Raw genomic sequence first — 24,006 nt, forward strand, 5'->3', positions numbered from 1 at the left:
GTACAGGTGAAACTCGGAAAATTAAAATATCGTCGAAAAGTGCATTTATTTCAGTAATGCAACTTATTATTTTCTTTTTCTTTTAATTTTTACAAATGCTTTCTTTTGAAAATTCCACAGTAATAAAACAAATAGTTACAATAATACAAAAATAAACATCGCTATTACATTTCATTAATTACATTCCATTTATAATTGAGCCGCCTAATGACAAATAATTACAATTACAACAAATAAAGGCTTGACATACCTTGCCTTGCATGTCATGCATCTATCTCATATATTGGTTTCACCTTTTAAGTCGCATTACTGAAATACTTTTCGACAATATTCTAATTTTTGGAGTTTCACCTGTATATGATGGATTGAATCTCTTTCCTAATGGATTGAATCTCTTTACCTACTTTAATTGTTGTGGACTTCCATCTACAGTGGTACCTCGCAAGACGAAATTAATTCGTTCCATGAGTCGTTTCGTGTTGCAATAATTTCGTATTGCGAAGCGCGGTTTCCCATAGGAATGCATTGAAATTTAATTCCTGCGTTCCCATGGGGGGGAGCGCAAAAAAGGGCGCCAACTCACCCGCCATGGCCGGAAGGAAAGGCTCCCTCCCTCCTTCCCCAGCAGCCGGACCCTCGCGCCCAACCAGACAGGCTTAAGGTGAGTGAGGGGGGATCCGGCTGCTGAGGAAGCCGGGCGATGGCGGCAAAAGCGTGAGGCGGGCGGACGGGCTCCGGGCAATGGCGGCGGCAGAAGCGGAAGCGCGAGGCGGGCGGGCTCTTGGTCTGACTTTCTCCTCGCGGCGCCCTGCTTCGTCTTGCGAAGTTTTCTATGGCACGGCCATAGAAAACTTCATCTTGCGAGTCTGCCAAAAAATAGCAAAACGTTTTCATTTTTTCGTGCCGCGGGGCCTTCGTCTAGCGAGGTACCACTGTACTTCGTAACAGTTCATTTTACTTTACTACACACACACACACACCCGGTGTTTAATGTTTTTGGTATGAGGAAGCGATTCCAAACGGAATTATTCCAAAGACTACCAAATTTTAGATGTGGGAGCCTGTTTCATTAAATAGTCACTGAAGTCTTTCTTATCTCCCACATGTCATAAATTACAGAAAACCAGCAGATTTTATGAGCAACACTCTTTGGACAGACGTTTACTATCAGGTATCTGCAAAAACGAAGCCGGGTGGTCTTCTTCTTATTGCCACTTCCAGCTGGTGCCAATGAAGCTCAGAGTGCCACTGACCACATATAAAGGAAAAACTCTGGAACCTTCTAGAAACTTTCTACTTGTTTCTGGCAGAATGATTCCCTATGTTGGGAGGACTGGGGGGGCCACACTGTGATCCCCTCGGCATGAGTTTACCTACCCCTGATGTACCATTTGCTGCCTAGTTTAGGTTTATATATCTGAATTTCTTTCACAGGCTGCTGGTGTATTGTGAATGGGAGAAGGGGGTAGTTAAAATTCCCTGTTCTTTCTCAGGCACCAAAATGTCTTCAGCCATATTTCTTGCCATACTGGCTTGCTATATTTTGAAGCAAAGTGATCTAAATGGTGGGTTGCGAGTGCAGGGGGGCCCATACACACACCTTACAACATTGTGAAGTGAAATACCACACATTATTAAGCTTTTTAAAGTCCAGAGCCTAAAATTGATCCGACCATTAAATGAAGTGGTCTCCTAAATGGTGCGGGTGGGAAGCAACAACAGCCAATTCTGGCAACTGGTCTTGCTTCAGATGTTTCAAAATACTTCTCAGAAATATCAAGAAGATATATTACCTCAGTAAACCAGATGCTTGTGTCAGTTGGCATCGTGTGAGGAATGGTTTCCTCCTCCCCGCCCCCGCCCCCCAATTCCAAGAAAAGTGAAAATGGCCATTAAGTTAAAATGCCTTTCCGAGCAGAAGACAGATTTAATAGTTTTTTATGGGCCATTTGTACAGCGAAATGTCACCAGTCAGCACACCATGGCTCTCGGGGACACTGTCAGGACATTTTGCAAAAAAAATGTTTTGGAAAAGGGCAGTGCTTTAACTTTTGTGCTGCAACGTCAAAGCTGCTAACGCCGATTCTGCTATGCAAAACAAAATTTAAAAGACCACAGACAATTAAATGGAAACTCATTATGCTTTGCCGAGCACAAAACAAAATTATTGCACGCCGCCAAATTATTGAAACCTGAATTAAATTATGAAATGTGCAAAGTGTTGCCAGAAGAATTTAGAAAATAAAATACAGTGGTACCTCGGGTTACAGACGCTTCAGGTTACAGACTCTGCTAACCCACAAGAACTTTACCTCAGGATGAGAACAGAAATCGTGCGGCGGCGGCATGGCAGCAGTGGGAGGCCCCATTAGCTAAAGTGGTACCTCAGGTTAAGAACAGTTTCAGGTTAAGAATGGACCTCCAGAACAAATCAAGTTCTTACCCCGAGGTACCACTGTATATAGTTTCTCCAGTATGTAGCAGGCCAGCACATAATCACAGTAGCCTTAGCTCTGCAATGAGAATTGCCAACCTTTCAGGACTAGTGGGCACATTCGGAATTTTGAAAAAGTGTATTATGCCAGTCACAAAATAGCTGCCACAGGGTGGGTGGGGGCATAATACAAAATGGCTCCTGTGGGGGCACGTAGCAAAGGCTGAGCAAGTACAAACAGGAACCAAGCTGGAAGAACAGGCAGTCAGTAGGGCTGGGCGATACCTGGTTTTCAACATCGTGATGTATCACCAGCTAAACATCATGATATACTGATATATCATAATGTCTGAAATAAGGACGGAGCTATATAGAGGCATTGACTGGCTTCACGTTTTTCCTCACATTGTGATTTTTGCATAGCGCACACACACACACACATCATGATTCGTGATATATTGCCAGGTCGAAAAATTATGAACCGATATCACGATATGAACTTCAAACCAGTTTTGGACGATATATCAACCAGGCAGAGGGCCTTCTCGGTAGTGGCCCTGTGGGATGCCCTCCCATCATATGTCAAGGAAATTAACAACTATCTGACTTTTAGAAGACATCTAAAGGCAGGCCTGTTTAGGGAAGTTTTAAATATTTGATGTTTTATTGTGTTTTTAATATTCTGTTGGCAGCCTCCCAGATGGGAGGGGTATAAATTATTATTCTCATCATCATCATTATCGCCCAGCCCCATCAGCTAATCTCTCATGTGTTGGGAATTTTGAGGGGCTATTTACTGAGACTTCTTCACAGGCATTGTGGAAGGTTTTGGCAAGAGCATTGGCACCTGTGAATAACACATCGGTCATGCCCTGAAAGTAAGGTAAAGGGACCCCTGACTGTTAGGTCCAGTCACGGACGACTCTGGGGTTGCGGCTCTCATCTTGCTGTACTGGCTGAGGGATCCGGCGTGCAGCTTCTGGGTAATAATAATAATAATAATAATAATAATAATAATAATAATAATAATTTATTTATACCCCGCCCATCTGGCTGGGTTTCCCCAGCCACTCTGGGCGGCTTCCAACAGAAAATAAAATAAAATAATCTATTAAACATTAAAAGCCTCCCTAGTCATGTGGCCAGCATGACTAAGCCGCTTCTGGTGAACCAGAGCAGCGCACGGAAACTCTGTTTACCTTCCCGCCAGAGCGGTACCTATTTATCTACTTGTACTTTGATGTGCTTTCAAACTGCTAGGTTGGCAGGAGCTGGGACCAAGCAATGGGAGCTCACCCCGTCACGGGGATTCGAACCATCGACCTTCTGATCTGTGGGTTTAAGCTTCTGTGGTTTAACCCACAGCGCCACCTGCGTCCCTGAAAGTAGACGTGCAAATGTTGAATTGGGGGAAAGAAGAAACCTGCTCCCTTTCCTTCTCCTGCCCCTCACCAAGTTTTCCCCTTCCTTCCGACAGTCTTGTTGAGTATATGTATCTTGGAGGAGTTTTCTTCCCGTATAAGAGAATGGCCGCCACTCGTGACTAAAAGGTAAAAAAAGTAATCACTGTAATTGAGGGCAGTGCTGCCCCAGACTATGGTTTTCTGTCAATAAAATCTTGGAAGTGAGCCAGAATGCAATGGCCTCTGGAGGGTAATCTCTGTGGCTTACTCTGTGACACCACAGGAGTCGCATTGGCTGCTTGGCCTTTGAGGTTCCCCCCCCCCTCCCCAGATTTACAGTTTTATGATCCCATGAAGCGGCAAACCCTGTGAGATCAGGCACTACGTTGGGGATTTTATTCTCAGGCTAAGTGCAGTATTCAAATCAGAGTTTTTAGGAAGGACAATACCCCCCCCCCTTTATGAAGGATCAGGGTTTTTAACTGAATGAAAATGTGATGAGGGCAACAGTGTGTTCAAGTAAGAATCGGTGTTCAAATATGACTGAATATGACTGAAATGGCTTTTATGTACGCCTCGCCTTCCTCTGTCCAATATTTTGGCACTCATGAGCTGATTGCCCATTATAAAATACATCTGAACACAGTGTGGTGATAGGTTGGATTTCAATGTACTGATAAATAAATTTAAAAATACACGGCAGATGCATTTAAATAGTAGCTTTCGACACCCCATAGGAGTTGTGTGATAGCCTGGTAGTCTTCAGCACTCCTACGGAATGGAAAAAAACATTACAGATTGCTGGAGAGGTATATTAGAAAAAAGTATGCATAAAAATGATATACAAGAATGTATTATATCAGGCATCCCCAAACTGCGGCCCTCCAGATGTTTTGGCCTACAACTCCCATGATCCCTAGCTAAGAGGACCAGTGGTCAGGGATGATGGGGATTGTAGTCCAAAACATCTGGAGGGCCTAAGTTTGGGGGTGCCTGTATTATATCAAGAAAACTGCAAAAATATGAGCATTAGGCAGGCTTGCATACAAAAAAGTGTATATTCTGAGAAATGGTTGCTGAAATGCTAGTGAATGTGCATAAGATTATTATTATTATTATTATTATTATTATTATTATTATTTTAAAAAATGCAAACTGGTGTGGAAATGTGGTAAACCTGATCTTACGACTAGAAAAGGGAGAACCAAAAACTGACAGATTTGTCTGTTTCTGGGTAGAATCGGTGGGTTTCGAAGCATGGAGTAAGGTAGAAGTATTCACATTTCAAATTTAATGCAGGGGTGGATATAGTTGCTCCAGTCATTTTGGATTCGTTGGAAGCACTCGGGAGTCCTAATTTCGTAAGATAAAGAGAGTTGTTACCTGAAGGTTTTAGCAGTATGGTAGGGCTTATTAGCAGTAATATATGTTTTCAAGGAGGCATTGAAACTGTCTCGGGGGGAGTTTATGCAATTGCAGGGGAGCAAGCCTCAAATTTAAAACCAGTGGCAAATTGTGATAAGCTATTAAAGTTAATTGTGAGTGGAAATGAAACTGTAAAATATTACAAGGCACAAGAGATTGTAGTGGCACTGGAAGATTTGAGAAAACTAATGAGAGAAGGATTCAGACACATTATTGCGTGTGTCAGCTAATGAGCTGATAGAAATAATGCAGAGTGCCTCTGCCAATGGCCAAATTGTGTTGACTGTACACATGTGCAGGGATTGGGGTCAACCATGGAATCAAAGAATTGTAGAGTTGGAAGGGACCCCAAGGGCCATCAAGTCCAATCCAGTAATGCATCCATGGCAGATGGCCATCCAACCTCTGCTTACAAAACCTCCAAGGAAGAAGAGTCCAAGGAAGACCATTCCACTGCTGTCAGAAAGTTTTTCCTGATGTTCAAGAAAGGATGACTCTCCTTTCTTGTAACTTGAAGCCATCGGCCCGAGTCCTACCCTCCAGAGCAAGAGAAAAGCTTGTTCCCTCTTCCACATGGCAGCCCTTGAGATATTTGAAGATGACTATCATATCTCCTCTCAGTCTCCTCTTTTCCAGGCTAAACATACCTAGCTCCTTCAACCTCATGAGGCTTGGTTTCCAGACCCTTGATCATCTTGGTTGCCCTTCTCTGCACATGCTCTATACAAATGTCCCCAATGCCCCAGCCCTGTCACTATCCCCGTGGGCAGGAGTGGATAACTTCCAGGTGTTGAACTCCACTTCTCATCAGACCCAGCCAGCAGGGCCAATAGTTTGGGATTATGCAGTCCCAGCAAATTATGGAGGGCTACGGGTTCCTCACCCCTGCTATAAAGACTGACACAATCGTGCCAGCCAGTTGCATGTGTTTCTTCTCTGGGTGTGCTTTGAGACATGCCAAGGTCTGAAGAGTGACACAAGTGCAAGATGAGAGCCCATCAATCAGAGGTAAGGAACCTCTGGCCCTCCAAATGTGATGGGTCTCCGACTCCTATCATCCCATTTGCCATGCCATATTAGCTGGTGGTGACAAAATGTCTAGCAACATTTTAGTCTAGCAACATCCAGACAGCTACAGGTTCCCCAGGTCTACTCTGTTCTGTGCATTCAAATGTAAACGGACTAAAGCTGGAGCCCTTTCATGGGAGGTCCATTGAACTCCATGGACGTATCCAACTTGACATACCCCATCAGTGCAAAGATTCCTGGTTGCACAACTTGCTCCAGGAGATTGGGGAGACCCCCTGGAACAAATTTAAGGGGTTCATGGGGGAAGGAGGGGGAAGCAGTGTTAGAAACTCAGATATATAAGTTAGGCACCAAATGACTCCTTAAACCAGTCACCAAAACAGAATGTCTAGTTGCCATTTTGGGGTCAGACAACTTGAAAGTCATATTTTCCAATGCAGTACTGTGGTACCTTGGTTGTTGAACGGCTTGGATCCCAAACAAATCGGCTCCCCATTGCCGCAAACACGGAAGTGAGTGTTCCAATTTGCGAACGTTTTTTTGGAAGCCGACTTCCGATGCAGCTTCTGCAGCTTCCGATTGCTCCTGCAGCCAATCAGAAGCTTTGCCTTGGTTTTTGAACGGTTCCGGGAGTCGAACGGACTCCCGGAACAGATTACGTTTGACAGCCAAGGTACCACTGTACAACTTTTTGGTTCCTGAAATTCATTCTGATTGCGCAGATAAAATATAATGGATAGAATTCTACAGCACATGTTGCTGGTGTGTGAAAAGTGTGTGAAAATAGTCAAGAGCGGGCATCTTCACTTGCTTGCAAGCGGCCGACAGCCAGGTGCAAAGTGCCCCAGGCGAGTTTCGATCACTGGGGGGAAGCCCTGTTCTCAAGTGAAAATCCTAACACTGATGGGATGCATTACTTAGTGCTATTTTGCACTGGGAGCAACTTCCTGCATAAGATTGCACAGTTGTTAATCATTCCCCTTATTCAAAGATGGGATGGGGAAAGAGGCATCTAAAATAAAATATGCCCAACTGGGCATATTTGTTCTCAAGCAACCTTAACATCATAACAAGGAGACGAAGAAATAATAAACCCCATGCTGGTGTAGTTTTAACCTAAAGGAACTGAAATGAATCCCCAGCTCTGATTTTCATTTTAATGCAATTCAACTGTGACATATTCATGTAGATTTTATGAGGGTGCGGGAAAATATTTTGTTCCTGCTGCTTGTTTGACATTGCAGGCCATTTCTGTGTCAATGGCTTGGATAGAACAGGGGTGCCCCCTGCTGATCAGCCTTGTGTGTTCTACGTTGCAGAAGCACTATCATAAATAAGGCAGAATTACTCTGATAATAGGTTGCTCCAAAAACAAGAGATCACTTAACTTGTTCCTCTACAGGGCTTTACAAAAGCACTCACCATTGTGGCATTCTCATCAGATCAGTTTTTTCTACAGGCAGAACTTTACAGACCCTCCAAGTGTCTCTGTTTTCCAGGGACCGTCCCGGATTTACAGAAACTGTCCCAGTTTCTGATCTGCTCACGGAATGTCCCACTTTTCCTTAGGACGTCCCTATTTCCATCAGAGAAAAAAGTTGGAGGGTATCCTGAGTGGTTGGGCAACACTGTCAGATGGGTGGGATATTATTATTATTATTATTATTATTATTATTATTATTATTATTATTACCATTAAACTGGACACCCCTATTTTCATCAAGGAAATGTTGGCGGGTATGCTTTAATTTTATTTTTTTCAAATACTTTTTATTTATTTTCCAAATACAAAATCACACACACAAAAAAAAAACCTCAAAAACAGGGGGGGGGGGGACAAAATAAAAAAATAAAAACATCTCAAATCTTATATTATTTGCTTAACATTGTTGACTTCCTCAATTCCCCCCTCACTGGGTCCATTTTAAAATTCCAATTAAGCAGTTTTCATCTTATGTCTTAAATTAATCTAACACAATAATTCCATTTTCCAGCCCTTTCTCAGTTTTTATTCCCTTTGGATTCTGACCCCAGCATGGATCCTGCCCTCCCTCTCTCACTGGGAGGACATTGCTCCATGCTGGTTCTTCTTTGGGGATCCCTTGGATCAAGCAGATGTTCTGTTCCCCCCCTCTCACTGGGGGAACAATGTTCCATGTATCTTCCTGTGTTGGAGGGTATGATTTTAGCTGTGCAATGAAATATTCTTCACGCTCTCTTCTGCCCTAAATATGTCCTGGGGGTTCCCCCAATTTGGGGGCATGCCGGGGGCACACAGGGGGAGAAGAGAGTGGGGAAGTTCCACTTCACAGAAACCTTGCACTGGCAGAACTGTTTAGCAGGATATGGCCATAATTTACTTCCGAGTAGACACAGAGTTGCCACCTTTCACCTTCCCAGTCTGGGGAACACTTTGGGTTGCTATGCAGAATAATAAAGCCAGCCGTGGGGAGAAGATTAAATGAAATCCTAGCCCTTCTTGGGGAAATTGGCGGGGGGGCATACACAGCAAACAGAATGGCATTTTTCAAACAGTATTGTTTGTCTGGTGGTGGGGTGGGGGCGGGATCCAACAAAACCTTAATGCCCCCTGCAGCTTAAGCCTCATCAAATCTGCTTTAGGTTTAAGTAGAAACATGGATAACTGGAGCTCGAGGGTTAGCTTGAAAAGCAGGGGAGGGAATATAAACTCCGCAATGTGACCGTAGCATAACTGCACTGAGGATACATTTTGGAGCAGCAGTGGGGAACAGCCAGGACTCAGCCAACAGGCCTGGTCCTTCTCTCTCCCATCCTAGGGTTGGGGCTGCCACTGTATTCTGCTCTGGTCAGACCTCACCTGGAGTACTGTGTCCAGTTCTGGGCACCACAGTTCAAGAAGGATACTGACAAGCTGGAACGTGTCTAGAGGAGGGCAACCAAAATGGTCAAAGGCCTGGAAACGATGCCTTATGAGGAACTGCTTAGGGAGCTGGGTATGTTTAGCCTGGAGAAGAGAAGGTTAAGGGGTGATATGATAGCCATGTTCAAATATATAAAAGGATGTCATATAGAGGATGGAGAAAGGTTGTTTTCTGCTACTCCAGAGAAGTGGACACGGAGCAATGGATTCTAACTACAAGAAAGAAGATTCCACCTAAACATTAGGAAGAACTTCCTGACAGTAAGAGCTGTTCGACAGTGGAACTTACTGCCAAGAAGTGTGGTGGAGTCTTCCTTCTTTGGAGGTCTTTAAGCAGAGGCTTGACAGGCATATGTCAAGAATGCTTTGATGGTGTTTCCTGCTTGGCAGGGGGTTGGACTGGATGGCCCTTGTGGTCTCTTCCAACTCTATGATTCTATGATTCTATGATTCTATGATCTGTCAATCACCTGAGGGACGCGGGTGGCACTGTGGTCTAAACCACTGAGACCCTTGGGCTTGCCGATCAGAAGGTCGGCGGTTCGAATGCCCGCAATGGGGTGAGCTCCGGTTGCTCTGTCCCAGTTCCTGCCAACCTAGCAGTTCGAAAGCACGCCAGTGCAAGTAGATAAATAGGTACCACTGCGGCGGGAAGGTAAACGGTGTTTCCGTGCACTCTGGTTTCTGTCAAGGTGTTGCGTTGTGCCAGAAGCGGTTTAGTCATGCTGGCCGCATGACCCAGAAATCTGTCTGCAGACAAGCACCGGCTCCCTCGGCCTGAAAGCGAGATGAGCACTGCAACCCCATAGTCACCTTTGACTGGACTTAAGGGGTTCTTTACCTTACAATCACCTGACATCACAATGACATCAGGTGCTTTTTTCTTTTGGCCATGCAGGTGACACTATGAGCACTGAGCTACACAAACACTGGTGATCAGCTGTGCTTAATTTGAAAGGCCTTTCCTCCCAAAAAAAAAACCTTCCCTTTTCGTGAGGGAGTGACATTTGTGGTTCTGGGATGAACATGATGGTGGTAAAAGGGATCCCCCCCAAAAAAACAGCTGGGTGGGAAAACTCATCCCCTCCCACCTCAGCACAGATCCATTCACCTCAAAGGTTCTTGGCAGAAAGATTGCACCTCGTTTTTCTCCCTCCCCCTGAATCTACACTTGCACAAATCATTAAAGCATCTTAATGAAGAGTTTGTTCACTGTGTCAACATGCAGAGGGAGAAGGGGGGGCGGGGAGAGAAGGTGTGTCTCCAGAAGTAGATGAAGTAGATTTTGTGATAAATGCTCTCTAAGAATTTTGGACATTTTTTTTAGTAGTGTTAATTTTCCTGGAAATGACCATCATAACTTGATGTTAAAAAGCATTGCCATAATATTTCTTTACTGGGGGGAAATGGGTGTTTAAAATATGTATGTTTTATAGTGCCTTGAAACATTTCCTACATCTCCTCCTGGTTCAGGCTGTTCTCAAAGTCCCTCTATGCAAAACTCCATAGATCTCTGCACATGCTTGAAGTCATTTATTTTATTTTTATTCTACATTCCTTCAAAATAAAGTAAAAACAAAACATGATGTTAAGAGATAGCAGTCTAATGTACAGAGATGTGCTTCTGTGAGCTTCTGAAAAAGAGGGTCTCTTGTGCTTCTAAAAAAGGAAAGATGATTCCAACAAGCATTTTTACCATGTCCCATGCATTTCTCACAAATCAAATTTGTAACAAAAATTGAAATACCTAAACTTTTAACTTAGGTCCATTTTAAAGGCTGCTACCTTTTAGTTTTATCTAGTTGTATGTTTCATTAAACTTTACTGCAATTGATTGCAATAGCTTGTAATAGCGGATGGGTGGGTGAGTGTCTGTGGCTTGAACATCTGAGTGTACAAATTTTCCCCCGCAAGAGGGCAGTGCAGTTCCTTCCTACATTCTTGTTTTACTATATTTTTAAGCGCTTCTGCTTTATTCCGTTTTAACAGAGCACGATCCTCACTGCAGGCGGGGAGCTGTTTGTGCAAAAAGGACCTACACCTGAGGAAACAAAAATGAGAAATGTATAGTTTCTGTTTGTAGATCTGATAGTAAAAAAGATGAGTTTGGAAACGTGGTGGCAAAAATATTAGCTAAACAGAGACAGTGAAACAAAAGAAAGCCTTGAATCAGTTTCTGCTCCTGAGCTGATGAGCCTATTATCTGAAATGGATGCATAGCCAGCCACAGAATCTCCCTTTCTCAGACTGAAGGCCTTTGCCCCGCTTTGGTGAACTTTGTGGGATCCTGAAGCTGTTCGGGGGGTGGGGGGCACCAAGATTCCCTAGAAAGTTGTATTATTTGGCTGTTCAGTTTGATCCATAGTCTGCCTTATCTCAAAGGCTCAGGATAGGCAGTTCTGCTGCCAGTTGTTGAGGAAATCAGCAACAGCTTGACAAGGCATCCTTCTGCACTTTTTAACAGCACCTTGATCTGCATGGAGGCATTTGATCTGTATGGGTATTAGGCCTGGCAGGGCAGGCATTGGTGATGGGGTGAGAAGACAGAATCCAGCCTCCTTAGCATGATGGGGACAGTTGCAGTCCTCCAGGTCTCTCTGCCTGGTCTTTGGGAGTCTCCCTAGACTTCCCAAGTCACCAGCCCTGCTTTGCCCTGTCCTGAAGTAGATTTGTCGGACTGCAATGTGTCCTTGATCTCTTATAACTCCTCTTTCTTGCCTTGATGTGTGTGTGTGTGTGTGTGTGTGTGTGTGTGTGTGTGTGTGTGTGTGTGAAAGCTAGCATTCTGTACAAAGGTTGCATCCACATTCCTTCCTCTTTTCCCTCTGGCCCCGCCTACCACTTGCATGTGGCCCCTTGGAAGTTGCCTAGAAAGGAATGTGGACCCTGGGCTGATAAATGCCTCTCCCCTTTTCTGCTCTTGTTAGCCCTACACACACAGAGGACAGGAATGAATCTGGCTGTTATATGGCACTGAGGATGGAAATATAGTGAGGGCAAATGGAAGCTGGGGAGAGAGAGGAGGTGGGGGAGAGAATAGCAAAGGATGCTTCGGTGTGTCACACAGCCCGAGTCCTCCTCTGTTTGAAACTCCCTCCTTGGCTGCATCAGGAAATCTTGTCTGCCTTTCTTTTGCATCAGGGCGAGAGCAGTGCATCCCTTTTGCAGGGGAGGAAGGAGAAGCTCCAGCCTAGCTGCTTTTAGCTGGCACGGTCTGCCCTGTTCCATTTGCTTTGATCCATCAGTGCCTTTTTTTAAAAAAAATTGGGACGAAAGTGGGCGCCAAAGCTCCTGCCCTCTTGTGAGGCACGCACTGCGTGCCCCCCCCTGCTTTGAACAGAGACTTTTCACCAGGGTTGGGGGGAGTTACTCAGAGATTTATGTAACAGATGTTTCCCGGAGTGGAAGACACTCTTTCGAAGCACCCGCTCTCTGATGTTGGAATTTGCCATCGGGATTTGTGGCAATGATGGAGGTTGGCTGTTTGAGCGCAGCTCGGAGGCACAACTGCTGAGCAGCCGCTAAATGTCTCTGTGTAACTACCATGCTGTATTTTCAGCTCGTCATTATGGCTGGGACAGTCCTGCTCGCCTACTACTTTGAGTGCACAGACACTTTCCAAGTGCACGTCCAAGGCTTCTTTTGCCAAGATGGAGACCTGATGAAACCTTACCCAGGAACGGAGGATGAAAGCTTCATACCCCCTCTCGTCCTTTACTGTGTGCTGGCTGCAACCCCAACAGCAATTGTGAGTAGATCCTATAAAATTAAAAAACCATCACTTTTTCGCTCTGGTTTGTGGCAGGGAAAGAAGAAAGGTTGGGAGGGCTTGCTCTCTACTCTGACCAAAGTCTAATTCTAATTGGAACCAAGTCGGTTCTAATTGATGGGGATTTGGCTGGGAAGAGGCTAAAGCCGGGCCAATTAATATGATCCACAATGGTCATTAATTAGCCCCATTTATTACCTGCAGTCAGTCACATGTTTAAGACAAAGCTCGGTACGCTGTGATGCCTAAACAAGGGCAACAGCCGTGTGCATCTCGTTTGACAGGTGATTGCAAATGTTTGGTTGGAGCAAAGCACCAGGGTGTAAATTATTGACACTGAAGTCACTCATAGAGCATTGGATTTGAATGAAACTGAGTAAGAGAGACTGCGGAGTGCCTGAGAGTCTAAAACGCAACCTGCTCAATGCAAAGCAGGTTGCTTTAATAAGAATTCCCAGCTGCTGAGTGAGTTTGGAGAAGGCTCTGCTCTTTTCACACATCAGATTTCAGTTTAAGCTATTCTTCTCCCACAAAAAATTTAAAACCCGCCACAAACCCAGGAAAGCCGTTCTCAAGAAGCGAGAACACTGGAAGTGCTCTTATTACACTCTTTTCGCTGCAAAGACTGGCTCTTTTGTGCTCTAAAATCAAACAGAAACAGCCGCTAGCTTAATTAAAAACCAGCTCAAAATGAGTTGCCACAGGCAGACTTGTCTCATTTTCTCTCCTCACCCACCCCTACAACTGACTTCACATAAGGGAAGCTGGACTTTTTTGTTCTGTTTCCCTCTCGCTCTAATCCTCCTGCCATGCACTTTAGTCACTCTCAGCATTTTACCCAGCGAAGTTCATAATCTTTCTATATGGCTGGATAAGAGGTTTGTTTACACTGGCGCCTCTTCAAACCTTTCCTGTTAGCTCATTGCAAATGTGACCCCATAGCAGAGGAGGCCTTTTCACCAAAAGGCTTTTGAACCAAACCTGGACGGGGTATATTAAAAGCACCCAATTAGTCCCCACATACATCTACTTAGGGGAGGGGTAGCCAACTTCGTGTCCCCCATATCTTATTAAATCCCCAGCTCCCATCATTCCTGACTATTGGCCATGCTGTCTGGAGCCGGTGGGAACTGGGGTCCAAGAACACTGGGAGAGCCTCATGTTGGCTCCATCTGGTTTAGGGTATGGGCATATAGAACCCCAGAATTGTAGGGTTGCTGCTGCAGAAACACACTCACCACGTTGCATGCATATATGTTCGGTATGTATACAATGTATGGGACGCGGTTGGCACTGTGGTCTAAACCACAGAGCCTAGAGCTTGCCGATCAGAAGGTCGGCGGTTCGAATCCCCGCGATGGGGTGAGCTCCCTTTGCTTGGTCCCTGCTCCTGCCAACCTAGCAGTTCGAAAGCACATCAAAGTGCAAGTAGATAAATAGGTACCACTCCGGCAGAAAGGTAAACGGTGTTTACATGTGCTGCTCTGGTTCGCCAGAAGCAGCTTAGTTATGCTGGCCACATGACCCGGAAAAACTGTTTGTGGACAAACGCTGGCTCCCTCGGCCTATAGAGCGAGATGAGCGTGCAACCCCCGAGTCGTCCGCGACTGGACCTAACGGTCGGGGTACCTTTACCTTTTTTATACAATGCTTGCATGTAAGGAGCTGGGTTGTCATGATGATGCCCATGACATGCAAAGGGTCCCCTGCTCCCCCCCCGCCCCTAGTACAGAACTACATACATTTCTGCACAGGGATCTACTTCCTCCATCTAAATCAGGGTTTCCCAAACTTGGGTCTCCAGCTACAACTCCCCTCATCCCTAGCTAGCAGGACCAGTGGTCAGTGATGATGGAAATTGTAGTCCGAAAACAGCTGGAGACCCAAGTTTGGGAATCCCTGGTCTAAATGAATGGGCAAGCACATGCAGGAAGGAAACTTGTGTGCACTTCAGAGCACATGTCTTAAGTTCTGGAACAATTGCCCGCAAATCCCAAGGCCACAAATGGCAGTGTCTAATTTCAAGTGAAGCCATGGGAGCAGAGAGGAGATCCATACGGGTGTTTTGTCTGCTTTAAATAAAATAAAATTATCCATCCCACATGCCTTTTATCAATGTAGGAGAGGAAGCAGCCAGAGGCAAGCAGAGTTTCGTCTGTAAAATGGCATGCATGGAAAGCCTTGTGCACTTCCTGCCCCTCCCCCTCTCTTCCTGCTCCTTCAATAAAATTATTAGCCTTTCCTTCTACAAGGGTATGAAACCTTTTTTTTTTAAGTTTGAGGGCTGGGTTCCTTTCTGGACAACCATCTGCGAGTCACATGCCAGGGGTGGGTGGGTGGAGCCAGAAGCAAAAGTGGGCAGAGCATGTAATGTAAATTTAAGCTTTGCACAGTAGTAGGGTTGCCAGAGTCAATAGTGGACAGGACTTCTGTGCCTTTAATTGCCCTGCTCTCTTTTGAGTCTGGAAACCTTAAAGAGAAACCAGCAGACCCTTTGCTTGGAAATTAAACGAAGTGCCTGCTGGTTTCTCTTTAAGGTTTCCAGACTCAAAAGAGAGCAGGGCGATTAAAGGCACAGAAGTCCTGTCCTCTATTGAGTCTGGCAACCCTACACAGTAGGCTCCTTTTCTACATCTCTATTCACTATCCAGGCAAGCAAGAGGAAGCATCAGAGTTGGAGGACACATTGCAGCCAGACAAAAGCACTCAGGATACAAAGCAGGGCCAGGGAGGGATATGTGGCTTGAAGTGCCCTAGCCCTGCCCCACTGAATGGCTGCATCCAATTAGAAACAGAAACCAGGAAGTGCTTTACTTGTCTCCCATGCCTCATCCTTTTTAGCCTTCAGTCTTTTGTGCGCATAAGGAGATCCACAACATCTTGCTAGACAAGGGTGCATTAGATTAGCACACCCTTGAGATGTTCGTTTTTTGGTCTAGAGCTCTGGCGCAAGCCAGTTGACTCGCTTCAGAGCACTGGATCAAAAAAACACAGGCCATTCTGGAGTCTAGTCAGAAGCTGGGATGGCTTCTGCCATTCCAGTGTGTCCCACTCAAATCAGGACGGTTGAGGGGTATGCAGAAGGAATGCTCAGACAGACTCTCCACAAAATGTTAAGGGACCTCACCGTCCCACAGAAGCACACTGCGTTCCACAGGTTATGTGCAGCACAAACCTATACACATCTATTCAGAAGTATGTTCTGCTGAGTTCACTGGGGCTTACTCCCGGGTAAGTGGCCTAGGATTTCAGCCTCTGAGAGGAAATCTTCATGCATGCCCCTCATTAGCTCCTTGGAGGAAGGTTTGGGGTAGAATGATGATAAACCAACCTCTTTCTAACTGCTGGCCATTCACTTATTTTGGGGAGGCAGAGAACCGCCACTCTGGTGTTTGGCAGCATGCTACCGAATAAGGGCAGATTGAATTCACCACAACAAATCCTCTTAGGCAAGCAGAGCCATTAGTCTTTGATTTGGATACACAAAACCAGAAACAGCCCAAAGAAGTGTGTTGATCATGGTTTGTGGGTTAATCTGAAGGGATTGAGTGTCTGCTGACCCCCTTCCTCTTAAGCAGAGGAGGGAGGGGAAATCAGCCTCAGAATTACAAGGCTGGGGCTGAGGGATAGAGAAAGGAGCCAACCTTCTCCTCAGAACAGCAAAAACACGTTTTGCCTGAGCAAAGTTGCTCCTCCATAGACCTGCTTTAATATGCTTCACATACTCCTGCCAAGTAGACAATGGTCAGTCGTGATATTGAAAGCCCAGTGAGAAAAGCTTCATGTTAACGGGCAGAATCTCCAACAGTTCCCTGTGCTCTGGAGAATGAAGAAAAGAACAAAGAACTCTATGATTGGGAGTCAGCAACCAGCGGTCTCCTGAGTCAAACTCAACCCTTTCAATGGTGCTAGATATCCCCACACCAGGTACCAGCCCTGTTGGGATCAGGTAGCAAAATTTCACAGAAAACACGGGACCATGGTCAAAACAATTATGGTTAAGGATCTGGCCACAAGAAAATTACATCTTGGAGAATTAAGGTGGTTACATTTTCTGGCATTGACACTTTCTTTAGATAAGGCGTCCTGTTGTGTGTAAGCAGAAATGGCTGAAATTAGAGCAGTGCAGAAGTAGCAAACCCAAATGGAATCTGCAACGAAATACTGTTGTGTCATCTGCTCCTGCTGAGGACTCCAGCCAGTCAGCGACACATTTTCCCAGGTTGCTCCTTTATATCCTCTCCCTGCCTCCCAGCTTTCTGTTTTCCCCTCAACAGAAACTCTGTGACAAATGAGCATGCTCATTCTTTATGGTCAGAGGTGTAGCTGGGGGGGGGGGCGAGGCGCACTGGGCGCGACACCGCAGGAGACGGCACTTACCACGGGGACTGGAGCGTCCCCGAGCCATGCATCTCTCCTGGGCGCCTGAGTAGCTAGCTACACCGCTGTTTATGGGGCAGTTTGTTTTTGCTTTTGGCCCCCTTAGGATTTCCCCTCCTTCCCTAAAGTGTTCTCCCCACCCCCCACCCCACCCCCTGCTCAACCTGGGATCCAACCAGGAATCGAGCACCACATAAATATTCTCATAGATTAGATTCATATTTAAAAGTTCAAACCATTTTCAAAAGTGGAGTTATCCCTGAACTAATCACAGTGGGTTCTTAGGAGAGGGGTATTGCCTCTGGTGAGGGACATGTTGTGCTCCTTCTGGGGTTGTTTGTCCACCTTTGGTCCCCACTCTGCTCTCAGCACTCACCTGTGGCTCCTAGAAGCTGTCAGCATGTGTGGGCAGCCACACCCCAGGAATGGCTTCCACTGGCTGGCTAAATCAGGTGAGGGTAGCCAGTGGGTTTCAACCCTTGGTGAGTTGGGGACTTTCTCTGCATGTGAAGACACTCTGGCAGATTGAGTGGATGAGACCAGTAATAGAGCCAGCGTGGTGTAGTGGTTAAGAGCAGTAGACTCATAATCTGGAGAACCGGGTTCGCGTCTCCACTCCTCCACATGCAGCTGCTGGGTGACCTTGGGCTAGTCACACTTCTTTGAAGACTCTCAGCCTCACTCACCTCACAGAGTGTTTGTTGTGGGGGAGGAAGGGAAAGGAGAATGTTAGCCGCTTTGAGACTCCTGATAAAGCAGGATATCCAATCCAAACTCTTCTTCTTCTTTCTGCATGGGCTGTAGAGGGAAGTGAGAGATAGATGGGGATTGTCAATCTGGGTAGGTAGCCCATCTAAGAGAAGGAAAACTCTGATCCTAAGCCTCTGCTGCCTTGTGGGATATCTTTGGGAAAAGAAAGGGCTTAGGAGTAAACCCTACCCAAATCAGGACTGGGGTACCTAAGACATCTCCTTCTGGCAAGTCCTTAAGCCAAGCTGTTATCCGACGTATTGCTCTGCGTTCCTGTGAGACCAAGAGGGAGATCTTGTCATCTGGGCAGCCTAGGACCGACCCCCCCCCCCACATGCACACTCCCCAGGTTTGTGGCTTGGGGAGATCACTTTGGTACTGCCAACACAGCAGTTTGGCTTAATCCCTGAAGTTGCACTCCATTGTCTTTCGAGATGGACAGGTGGCAACAACAACAACAGCAATCCCAGTGGGCACTGAGGAGTGAATGGTAAAATCTGAGGTAAATTTAGCCATGGCTATAAACATTTGATAGCACTGCTGCAAAACTTCCAAGTTCTCCCCCACCGGTTGTATTCACTGACTAAGCTAGCTTTGATGGTGCCCATTGGTTGGTTGGTTTTGCATGTCAAGTAGAAGCTGAGTTCTGATCTTTACATCCAAAGAAAACGCAGCTTTGGCAATAGGTTTGGGTAACATGTCATTTCACCCTTGGCTGCGCAGAGTGAACTCAAATAATAAACAGCCTTTCGCTTCCATGACTACCATATTTCCCTTCTGAGGTTTTCACCTGTCCCTACCCACCTTCTGCTTGCAGATTTTTATTGGTGAGATATCCATGTACTTCATCAAGTCAACCAGAGAAAGCCTGATTGTCCAGGAGAAAACCATTTTGACAGGAGAATGCTGTTACCTGAATCCGTTACTTCGGAGAATTATTCGATTTATAGGTAAGCTATGATCAGTGCCTTGCAAATTAAAATACTGTGGTGACAGGCAGGGTGTTGAAACCATATCCCAGGAGATCTTAGCCCCATAGCTTTTGATATTTTAGCAAACATTGGCCACCACTCTTTTGAGTATATATTTCCAGCCATGAGGCTAGAAGTTGCTTTTCTGCATCTCAAAGCAAAAGCTGAAATTCTAAAAGCCGCTGAATTCTGCAGCCAGCATCACATTCCACTGCTCTTCTGCTCTGCATAATACAACCCCCTGTATGTATCCCAATCGACTGCTCATAATGTTTCCTGGGAAACAATGCTAATATCTATCAAATTTTCCCCTAAGTAGTATTGCTGATCCTTTATTAATTTTCATCTCTGGCGTTTTTCTTCCTTTCCAAGTTTAATTTAATATTGATGGCACAACTTTGCAACACTTAGCGCCAAGTAAGACAGGGAATTCTGATGTGAATAAACATCCTCTGTTATTTGCTCACCAGAGACTCTATAAAATTAATTGCTTAGAAACTGGTGTTAAAAAGAGAAATCCAGCTTCTGTTGCCATTGAAGAGTATTTTGGTCTGCCACTTTCAATCAACATATCGTCCCGCATCTTTAAAAAACTGGCTTGATATCTTGGTTTGTAGGTTGCCCTTAACCACGGTTTCCCAGTTCAGGAAACTGTGGCTGAACAACCCATACTGAAGCTGGGTGCAAAAGGTGGGCAGGGGCAAGGAGGGAGGCATATCAATTCCAGTTTGATAAACTGTGAATTGTTGGACTGGGTTATTACATCTTAACTTGGCCAAAGTGTATTTGGAACAATGTAAGTATAATCCTGATGTTGGGAAAGATGGAGGGCACAAGGAGAATTGGACGACAGAGGATGAGATGGTTGGACAGTGTTCTCAAAGCTACAAACATGAGTCTGACCAAACTGCGGGAGGCAGTGGAAGACAGGAGTGCCTGGCGTGCTCTGGTCCATGGAGTCATGAAGAGTCGGACACGACTAAATGACTAAACAACAACAACAACAAGTATAATCATTAGATCAAAGTTCATCCCAGTTTAGTGGGCATGTAAAGTGGTCATTGGCAGAGCAGACATAGGTGAATGGCAAATGTGCTAATTCAGCATTTCCCAAACATTTCTCCTCACAGACCACTTGAAATAGGGATGTGTAAAAGCTTGGCAAAATTTGCATTTTGTGTGTGTTGCTCCGCCTACGTTTCCTCTGGCTCTGCCCACCATGGCAGCTTGCCCAAAAAGGAATGTGACCCAGGTTGAAAAGGGTTCCCTATCCCTGCTATGTAAGAATTGTGTAAGAACTGGATTTGCAAGCCCAATAACAGCACTTAACACGCATATTAAGACATCTAAGCCAGTGGTTCTCAATTAGGGATCCGGGGACCCCTGGGGGTCTGCAAAATGCACTCAGTGGGTCTGCAGCCCCATCCACAACTAATTTTTTGCCATTTTTGCATGGTAATATCTGTTTTTTTTAGTATACATTAAATCCTTTGCTTATTAGGGGCTACCCCACATTTTGTTCAAAAAATTGCTTTGCAGAGGTAACTACCATAGAGATATCATAATTTTCAAAAGTAGGGGGTCCTTGGCTTGGCTTTTGAAAAATAGGGGGTCCTCAGTAATCAGCTAATTGGGAACCGCTGATCTAAGCCATTCTGAGTAATTCATACCCATTGTATCAGTCATCCTTATAAAAGCTCTGTAGTATAGGCCAGCTTGATCATCCCCTTAGTGCAGGTGGAGATTGAGACTGCAGGAATGGCAGCTTACGTAAGGCCCCCTTGCAAGTGTATGGTTCAGATGAGATTCAAACTCAGGCCTCCTTGCCTCCCAGCTCACACTCATAGTTTCTACTGCTTAAATCATTAGTCCCCTATTGGAATTTAAGGCACAGTATGGGAGACTGCTGGGGGCAGGGCAGGGTTGGGCGGAGTCCAGGTATCTTTAGGTTTTCTTTTTAAAAAAATACCCTTGGACTTTAGAAAGCCTCTGGGTTGTATTGATGGAGTAATAATGTGCCATTAACAAAGAGCAAGAGGACAGCCCTCAGCACCATTCTGCTGCTCCAGCACATTCTGCAATAAACCAATCAAATATTATCGCCTGCAGGACCAGTGGTAAAAGCACTTAGGTTGAAATGCTTATTTTTGGTTGTCATTTAGGTGCTTCTCAGCAGCCTTTGTTTTTAATTAGTGTTTGTCCCTAAGCATTTCCTCTCCACCCCCACCCCCCCATGGAACACTGGGTTGGCTGGAGTTTCTAAATCCTAGATTGACTTCTGTTGTAACATTTTTGCAGTTTGCACATGTGTGCCAGCTTCTGCAGCGATTCTGGAGTTGCTAGTTGCGTACATCTAAAACCATTTCCTGCGTATGGATCCTGGATGCCACCTGCCCAGGGATATGGGCAGACGTGAAATGGAGTCCTTGGGAATGTCGAACAGTGTGAAAGAGCCGTTTCCCTGTTAATGTCAGGGAGCAGACTCAGAGCACAGATCGTTTGCAAATCAGAGAAAGAGAGTGAAAGACTTGGCTAACTTACAGTTACAGTGGTACCTCAGAAGTCGAACGAAATCCGTTCTGGAAATCTGTTCGACTTCCAAAACATTCGGAAACCAAGGCATGGCTTCCGATTGACTGCAGGAAGCTCCTGCAGCCAATTGGAAGCCGTGTAAGCCGCATCGGTTATTTGGGTTTTAAAGAACGTTCGCAAACGGGAGCACTCACTTCTGGGTTTGCGGTGTTCGAGAGCCAAAACGTTCGATTCGCAAGACTTTTGTGATGCAAGGTACGACTGTAATTTCTTTATTAAGGAAAGCAGAACAGAGGACACTTCTAAAGGTTGCTCCTGTCTTGATGAAGCAGTTGTCTGGACTGGCTTGTAGCTCCCCCTTCACTCCTTAGCCCTCAGTGTCAGGTCCCTCCCTCTGTCTGCAGACGCCACATTCTGGGAGGGTGGGGGGCTTGCAAACTGTCAGTAGAGAAGCTGTCAGGATGGCTACCAAGTCTGATTCCTGTCTCTACTCTGTGCTGAGGCACCTACCTGTCTCCTCCTCTTCATCATCCTTCAAGCTCTCAGCCTCCATTACCTCCCAGCTCCTCCCCTCCTCTGGGGTGTGACCAGTTTCCAACCACCAGGATCCAGGATCCAAATCCTCTCCTTCTGTGTTCTCCCTGGTGGGGGGGGGTGGCTCTTGGTCAGGCAGCTTTCACTACTCCTCCTCATCTAGCCATTTTACTGGAGAGATGTGGTGATGGCTGCTTCCCTTTGGTCCCACTCTGGTAACATGGGAAGCCAGAAACACAGGTTGCCAAAAGCTTTGTCATGGTTATTCCTATGTGAGCCAGTCACTCCCACTAAGACTTGGCTTGGGGGTGGGGGGTGGGGAATCTTGGGGTAGATTTCTCTCCATGCAATGAGTCCCGTTTTCTCTTCCCGCAGGAGTGTTTGCTTTTGGCCTTTTCGCCACCGACATATTTGTAAATGCTGGCCAGGTGGTGACAGGGAACTTGGCCCCCTATTTCCTGACTGTGTGTAAACCCAACTACACTGGGAGTGACTGCCGGGCTCACCTCCAGTTTGTGAACAATGGGAATGTCTGCACCGGTGACCAAGATGCGATTGAGAAGGCAAGGAGGTCCTTTCCATCGAAACATGCTGCTTTAAGCATTTATTCAGCCTTATATGCTACAGTAAGTACATACGAAGTTTCTGCGTTTTATCTCTTATGTTCTGTCGCTTTCATTCTCTCACTTAGGAATGCTTTAAAGGTCCTGTTTCTAGGGGTGGGGAATATGTCAATATATCATCCAAAACCAGTTTGTAATTCATTTTGTGATACCTGTTTCGCAATTGTTGACCGGGCAATATATTGCGAATCATGATGTGTGTGCATGCACTATGCAAAAATCACAATGTGGGGGAAATTGTGAAGCCAGCCAGTGCATGTACATAGCTCCGTTCTTATTTTAGACATCATGATAGATTGGTAGATTGTAATGTTTAACTGGTGATATATCACAATATTGAAAACCAGAACTTTCCCGGCCCTACCTGTTACTTAAGACTGAAATGTACAGTCAAAGGATCACGACATGCTTTTGCTGGGCTGTACTTGAAGGTCATGCGACCACATTCTTTATTCTGATAGGCTGGCTTTTTTTTTTTTTGTAAAGGGGGAGTTTTTTCCCTGTTTCGCAATGCACATTCTGCAGCCTGAAGCGGTACAGTTTCCACCGCATGATTCTGCTTTTTATACAAGCATATGAAGTGATCCTGCTGAATGAGGGTAAGGTTCCACCTAGTCCACATTCTGCTCCCTACCTGACCCGCTAGATGTTCCTAGAAAGTCTTTAAGATAAAAGCCCATCCACCTTACATGGCTGATCCACAGCACCTGGAATCTAGCGACATATGTCCTTGGGAAATGGATGTTCTGTTTGACCCTCATTGCTAAAACTCATTACATGAGTTTACCCAATACTCTTAAAAAGTCATCTAAGTTATTGTCTCTATCATTACATCCTAGTGTGCTGCAGTCCATAAACCGTGTGGCTTGGCTATCATTATGCTATACTCACTATTGATGTTATACTGTCGTTGGACCTTGTTAGTGATGACTCTCATCCTCTTCCAGAAGAGAATCCCACCCTTTTGCCATTCTTCAGAGTAACAGACAGATTGTCCTTGGTTCGCCTTATTCCCTAGAAGATAGACCCCTTGATGTGGAAAGAGCACTTATCACACCAGGAATGGCAGGAATTGCATGTGAGAAACTGATCATGTTCACTGAGCCGTTAGAAAATAAAACTGCTGCCGCAGAGTTGGAATGTAGAATCTCTCCCTTCTCTTTCTTTTTTAAATCTAGACAGATTTTCAAGGGGAGGTGGTTTTATTTTGATTATGCATTTTGTGGTTTTATTATATTTTGATTTTATTCTGTG

The 24,006-nt window shown here is 45.4% G+C and overlaps 1 protein-coding gene across 1 annotated transcript in view; it reads left to right on the forward strand.

The window, feature by feature from the left end:
- The window catches only part of PLPPR1 (phospholipid phosphatase related 1), a 112,708-nt gene that overhangs the window by 77,428 nt on the left and 11,274 nt on the right, over positions 1–24,006 (forward strand). The window contains exons 3-5 of the mRNA XM_035097401.2: positions 12,753–12,941; positions 18,910–19,042; positions 22,505–22,755. Of these exons, the coding sequence (XP_034953292.1) occupies positions 12,753–12,941; positions 18,910–19,042; positions 22,505–22,755 (573 nt within the window). The remainder of the gene's footprint in view (positions 1–12,752; positions 12,942–18,909; positions 19,043–22,504; positions 22,756–24,006) is intronic.

Source organism: Zootoca vivipara, chromosome 16, assembly GCF_963506605.1.
Source record: "Zootoca vivipara chromosome 16, rZooViv1.1, whole genome shotgun sequence".
In the NCBI taxonomy this organism is placed as follows: Eukaryota; Metazoa; Chordata; class Lepidosauria; order Squamata; family Lacertidae; genus Zootoca; species Zootoca vivipara.